This window comes from Zea mays, chromosome 1 (genome assembly GCF_902167145.1).
Source record: "Zea mays cultivar B73 chromosome 1, Zm-B73-REFERENCE-NAM-5.0, whole genome shotgun sequence".
NCBI lineage: Eukaryota > Viridiplantae > Streptophyta > Magnoliopsida > Poales > Poaceae > Zea > Zea mays.
In genome coordinates this window covers 297453996-297460030 of record NC_050096.1, presented here as the reverse complement: position 1 = coordinate 297460030, position 6035 = coordinate 297453996, and the positions used below count along the sequence as shown (strand labels likewise).

Sequence of the window (6035 nt, the reverse complement as noted above, 5' to 3'; positions counted from 1 at the left end):
GGGGTGAATAGGCAAGTTAAAACTTTTTCAACAAAAACTAGAAGTAAACTGGGTAAAACTGAATTGATCTCGAAATTCACCCAGTTAACTTTGGAAATGAGATGTCCTAAATGATCCACATGGTTCAAAGTAGTAGATCTGAGAAGGGCACTTCTCAAAATCCACACACCGAAAAGATATAAACAAATCTTTCACGGAATGGTGAGAGAACAAAGAACACGTATAAGCACAATGAACAAGAACACAAGAGACACAAGATTTATCCCGAGGTTCGGTCACACCACCAAGGTGCCCTACTTCCTCGTTGAGGCGCCCACAAAGAGCCGGGTCTCTTTCAACCCTAATCCTCCCTTTGCTGACCACAAAGGTCAAGCTCACACACTAATCTTTGCTCAAATGAGCGGGTAATACAAACTTTCTTGTGGTCTTCCACAAGATTTGGAGACTCACAAGAGACACCTAGTTGTCTAGGAGCTAGAAGCTCCAAGAGTAATGAATCCACAAAGAACTCGATGTAGTACCAAAACTCGAATGAAGAAGAGCAAGAGAAATTTGGAGATGAAGCACAAAAACCGCAGCTCTCAAACTCACTCCAAGATTTCTCTCCAAAGATTTGAAATGGGAGAGGCAAGAGATGTGTGAGAGAGAGAGTGGGAGGTATTCTTCAAGTTAGAAATGGAGTTTGGGTCGTGCTCTTGTGTGTGGGGAGAGAGGTAGGAGTGAGTATTGAAAGTCGCCTAGAGGGGGGGTGAATAGGCGGAATCTGAAAATTATAAACTTTAAGCACAACTACAAGCCGGGGTTAGCGTTAGAAATAAAACCGAGTCCGAAAGAGAGGGCGAAAACAAATCACAAGCAAATAGCGAGAGTGACACGGTGATTTGTTTTACCGAGGTTCGGCCCTCGAAGGCCTAGTCCCCGTTGAGGTGGTCACAAAGACCGAGTCTCTTTCAACCCTTTCCCTCTCTCAAACGGTCACCTAGACCGAGTGAGCTTCTCTTTTCAATCAACGGGTCACTTAGATCCCTTACAAGGACCACCACAACTTGGTGTCTCTTGCGTTGATTACAAGTGTCTTTAGAACAAGAAAGAAGGAAGAAGAAAAGCGATCCAAGCGTAAGAACTCAAATGAACACAAATATCTCTCTCTCACTAGTCACTATTTGATTGGAATGATCTTTGGACTTGGGAGAGGATTTGATCTTTTGTTTGTGTCTTGGAGTGAAGTCTAGAGCTCTTGTATTGAATGCAATGGCTGAAAACTTGGATACTTTGAAGTGTTGGTGGTTGAGGGTATTTATAGCCCCAACCACCAAAGTGGCCGTTGGGGAAGGCTGCTGCCGTATGGCGCACCGGACAGTCCGGTGCGCCACCGGACACTGTCCGGTGCGCCAGCCACGTCACCCAACCATTAGGGTTCGACCGTTGGAGCTCTGACATGTGGGGCCACCGGACAGTCCGGTGGTGCACCGGACAGTCACTGTTCACTGTCTGGTGCTCCTTCTGGCGCCTGCTCTGACTTTTACGCGCGTAGTCGCACTGTTCACTGTTCACTTGCAGACGACCGTTGGCGCTTGTAGCCGTTGCTCCCGCTGGCACACCGGACAGTCCGGTGAATTATAGCGGAGAGCAATTCCAGAAACCCGAAGGTGGCAAGTTCAGAGTTGATTCACCCTGGTGCACCGGACACTGTCTGGTGCGCCAGACCAGGGCACACTTCGGTTTTCTTTGCTCCTTTGTTTTGAACCCTTTCTTTGAACTTTGTATTGGTTTGTTGTGAACCTTTGGCACTTGTGGAACATATATTCTAGAGCAAACTGGTTAGTCCAAATATTTGTGTTGGGCAATTCAACCACCAAAATTATTTAGGAAAAGGTTTGACCCTATTTCCCTTTCAATCTCCCCCTTTTTGGTGATTGATGCCAACACAAACCAAAGCAAATATAAAAGTGTAGAATTGAACTAGTTTGCATAATGTAAGTGCAAAGGTTGCTTGGAATTTAAACCAATATGATTATTTCAATAGATATGCATGGATTGTTTTCTTCTTATTAAAATTTTGGACCACGCTTGCACTATGAGTTTTGTTTTTGCAAATTCTTTGTAAAATATTTTTCAAAAATCCTTTTGCAACATAGTCAAAGTTATATGAATAAGATTGAAAGAAGCATTTTCAAGATTTGAAGTTTTTCTCCCCCTGTTTCAAATGCTTTCCTTTGACTTAAAACAAAACTACCCCTTTTGAAATTCTCCTCTTAGTGTTCAAGGGGGTTTTACAAATTTTTGAAGATACTAGAACTTTCTCCCTCTTTTGAAAACACATTAAGATACTAATTTTGAAAACTTCATTTTTAAAATTCGTTGGTGGTGCGGTCCTTTTGCTTTGGGCTAATACTTTCTCCCCCTTTGGCATGAATCGCCAAAAACGGATACTTGTGAGTGAAATATAAGCCATTTTACTTTCTCCCCAATGGTAAACAAATAAATATGAGTGAAGATTATACCAATGTGGAGAAATGGGGAATACCGGCAAAGAGTAAATAGTACCGATGGAGTTGAGTGGCTCCATTTTCCCTTTCAATTCTATGACTAAGCATGAGAATACACTTGAAAACACATTAGTCATAGACATAAAAGAGATATGATCACAGGTATATAAATAAGCTATGTGTGCAAAGTATCAATCAAAATTCCTAGAATCAAGAATATTTAGCTCATTCCTAAGCTTGATAAAGCTTTTCTCATCTAGTGGCTTGGTAAAGATATCAGCTAATTGATCTTTGGTGTTAATATAGGCTATCTCGATATCCCCCTTTGTTGGTGATCTCTCAAAAAGTGATATCGAATGGCTATGTGCTTAGTGCGGCTGTGTTCAACGGGATTATCCGCCATGCGGATTGCACTCTCATTATCACATAGGAGAGGGACTTTGCTAAATTTGTAGCCATAGTCCCTAAGGGTTTGCCTCATCCAAAGCAATTGCACGCAACAATGACCTGCGGCAATATACTCGGCTTCGGCGGTAGAAAGAGCCACTAAGTTTTGTTTCTTTGAAGCCCAAGACACCAGGGATCTCCCCAGAAACCGACAAGTCCCTGATGTGCTCTTCCTATCAATTTTACACCCTGCCCAATCAGCATCTGAATATCCTAATAAATCAAAAGATGATCCCTTGGGGTACCAAAGACCAAACTTAGGAGTATAAACTAAATATCTCAAGATTCTGCTGGTTCTAGCCGGAGGTGAGGGAGTTGTCGCCCAGCCCGAACTGCTGGTTCTGCGCGAACCCGGCGATCTCCACGCTCTTGCTCTCGAAGGACTGCGCGGTGCCGCAGGTGGGGCACAGCCAGTCGTCGGGCAGCTGCGCGAAGGGGAGGCCCGGCGGCACCAGGTACGATGGGTCCCCCGCCTCCTGGTCGTAGCGGTACCCGCAGGACCGGCACTCATGGACCCCCGTGTTCAGCATCACGAACTTCTCCTCGAACCGCCTCGGGTCCAGCTTTGGCCCGCCGTCCTCGTCCTCCTGCTGCTGCGTGCTCTCTGTCTCTGCAGCCGCCGGTGGCGGCGGCTCAAGCGGCTTGTCGTCCTTGGTGACATCGACGGAGTGGCGCGCCAAGTGGTGGCTGCTGGCGATGGGCCTAAGGTAGAGGATGTGGTGGAGGTGTAGGCAGCAGGAGGACGGCGGCAGTGTTCTTGGGTGCTGCTTGGACACCATGCCCATGCCAATGCATGGGTGGACTAGCCTGGCTGGTGCATAGGCTAATGCCATCGTCAATCTCTCTCTATCTCTCTAGACTCCTCCTGGATAGAAATGGTATATGCCCTAGCTAGGGAAGAAAGCTAGGAGCTGGCCTAGGGAAGGAGAGGGAAGCAGGAATCCATGGAGGGGATATGCGCTCGGTGTTCCTGTGATGGCCACGGGCATCAGAAACACAGATGGAGGCCAGGCCATGGGTGGATAAGATATGTGTGCACCACGCGTACCCTCCTCTACCACTCTGCCTATGACATGCTTTGTGTCTAGTTTGTAGTTTTGTTGCCCACATATTACAACTAAATGAGTGTAAATTGATTGTTTGAGACCGTAAACGAATTCAAATAAAAAAGTTGTCAACTACAAAGTTGAATAATTTTTGAAGTTCTACAACTTTCATTTTGACACTTTTTTCATCCGAGGTCGTTTACAAAATTTGAATTTTAAATTTGACAAATTTAGATACAATTTTTGAGAGACGAAATGATTTCAAAAAAAAGTTGTCAACTATAAAGTTTTATAACTTTCAGAGATCTACAACTTTTATTTTGGTGATTTCATCATACGAGGACGTTTGAAAAACTCAAAAAATTAAGGATAAAAATGATTTCTAGTGGCGGTTCCTTAAGAAAACCGCCACTAGAAATCATGGATTTCTAGTGGCGGTATTCTTAAGGAACCGCCTCTGGAAATACGATTTCTAGTGGCGGTTTTCTTAAGAAACCGCCACTAAAAATAGCACAGGCGGTTGGTGATGGCCACGGGCATCAGGAACACAGATGGAGGCCAGGCCATGGGTGGATAAGATATGTGTGCACCACGCGTACCCTCCTCTACCACTCTGCCTATGACATGCTTTGTGTCTAGTTTGTAGTTTTGTTGCCCACATATTGCAACCATGGAGAGGATATGCACTCGGTGTTCCTGTGAACTTAACGATCACCGCATCAAATCAAAAAAAATCTAAAACCAAGAGTTTCTAGCCAATTGATGATGAATGTTGTTCCCTGGGAGTGGGGAGGAGTACATGCACGGACGAAGTATTCTATTCACACAAACTGAAAGCAGATCAGATCAGAAAGAGTCCTTGTTGGCGTCATCATTGCAGGAAGTAGCCGGAGATGAAGAAGAGGAAGCCGATGAGGAGGCTGCCGTAGATGAGCAGGCCCTTCTGGCCGGAGGTGAGGGAGTTGCCGCCCAGCCCGAACTGCTGGTTCTGCGCGAACCCGACGATCTCCACGCTCTTGCTCTCGAAGAAGGACTGCGCGGCGCCGCAGGTGGGGCACCGCCAGTCGTCAGGCAGCTGTGCGAAGGGGAGGCCCGGCGGCACCGGGTACGACGGGTCCCCCGCCGCCTGGTCGTAGCGGTACCCGCAGGACCGGCACTCGTGGACCCCCGATTTCAGCACCGCGAACTTCTCCTCGAACCTCCTCGGGTCCAGCTTTGGCCCGCCGTCCTCGTCCCTGGGTATATGCCCTAGCTAGGGAAGAAAGCTAGGAGCTGGCCTAAGGAAGGAGAGGGAAGCAGGAATCCATGGAGGGGATATGCGCTCGGTGTTCCTGTGATGGCCACGAGCATCAGGAACACAGATGGAGACCAGGCCATGGGTGGATAAGATATGTGTGCACCACGCGTACCCTCCTCTACCACTCTGCCTATGACATGCTTTGTGTCTAGTTTGTAGTTTTGTTGCCCACATATTACAACCAAATAAGTGTAAATTGCTTGTTTGAGACCGTAAACGAATTCAAATAAAAAAGTTGTCAACTACAAAGTTGAATAATTTTTGAAGTCCTACAACTTTTATTTTGACACTTTTTTCATCCGAGGTCGTTTGCAAAATTTGAATTTTAAATTTGACAAATTTAGATACAATTTTTGAGAGACGAAATGATTTCAAAAAAAAGATGTCAACTATAAAGTTTCATAACTTTCAGAGATCTACAACTTTTATTTTGGTGGTTTCATTATACGAGGTCATTTGAAAAACTCGAAAAATTAAGGATAAAAATGATTTCTAGTGGCGGTTCCTTAAGAAAACCGCCACTAGAAATCGATTTCTACTGGCGGTTCTTTAAGAAAACCGCCACTAGGATTTCTAGTGGCGGTTTTCTTAAGAAACCGCCACTAAAAATAGCACAGGCGGTTGGTGATGGCCACGGGCATCAGGAACACAGATGGAGGCCAGGCCATGGGTGGATAAGATATGTGTGCACCACGCATACCCTCCTCTACTACTCTGCCTATGATATGCTTTGTGTCTAGTTTGTAGTTTTGTTGC

General features: G+C 45.7%; 2 protein-coding genes across 2 annotated transcripts; both read right to left on the bottom strand.

The window, feature by feature from the left end:
- Positions 1–3232: 3232 nt before the first annotated feature.
- Positions 3233–3769, bottom strand: LOC103645700 (uncharacterized). Its single transcript, XM_008668714.1, has one exon. The coding sequence runs from the start codon at positions 3767–3769 to the stop codon at positions 3233–3235; it is 537 nt and encodes a 178-aa protein (XP_008666936.1).
- A 997-nt stretch (positions 3770–4766) lies between these two features.
- Positions 4767–5947, bottom strand: LOC103645699 (rubredoxin). The gene is made up of 2 exons (XM_008668713.2): positions 5895–5947; positions 4767–5217 (listed from the first exon to the last, which is right to left on the bottom strand). The coding sequence occupies exons 1-2, from the start codon at positions 5945–5947 to the stop codon at positions 4854–4856; spliced, it is 417 nt and encodes a 138-aa protein (XP_008666935.1). The 3' UTR covers positions 4767–4853.
- Between the last annotated feature and the right edge of the window lie 88 nt (positions 5948–6035).

Bases quoted from the DNA above. Each gene is read 5' to 3' on its own strand.
- LOC103645700 (XM_008668714.1), bottom strand. From the start codon at position 3,769: ATGGCATTAGCCTATGCACCAGCCAGGCTAGTCCACCCATGCATTGGC.
- LOC103645699 (XM_008668713.2), bottom strand. From the start codon at position 5,947: ATGGCCTGGCCTCCATCTGTGTTCCTGATGCCCGTGGCCATCACCAAC. The intron at 5,218-5,894 runs GTGCTATTTTTA...GCATATACCCAG, and splicing joins GTGGCCATCACCAACCGCCT to GGACGAGGACGGCGGGCCAA.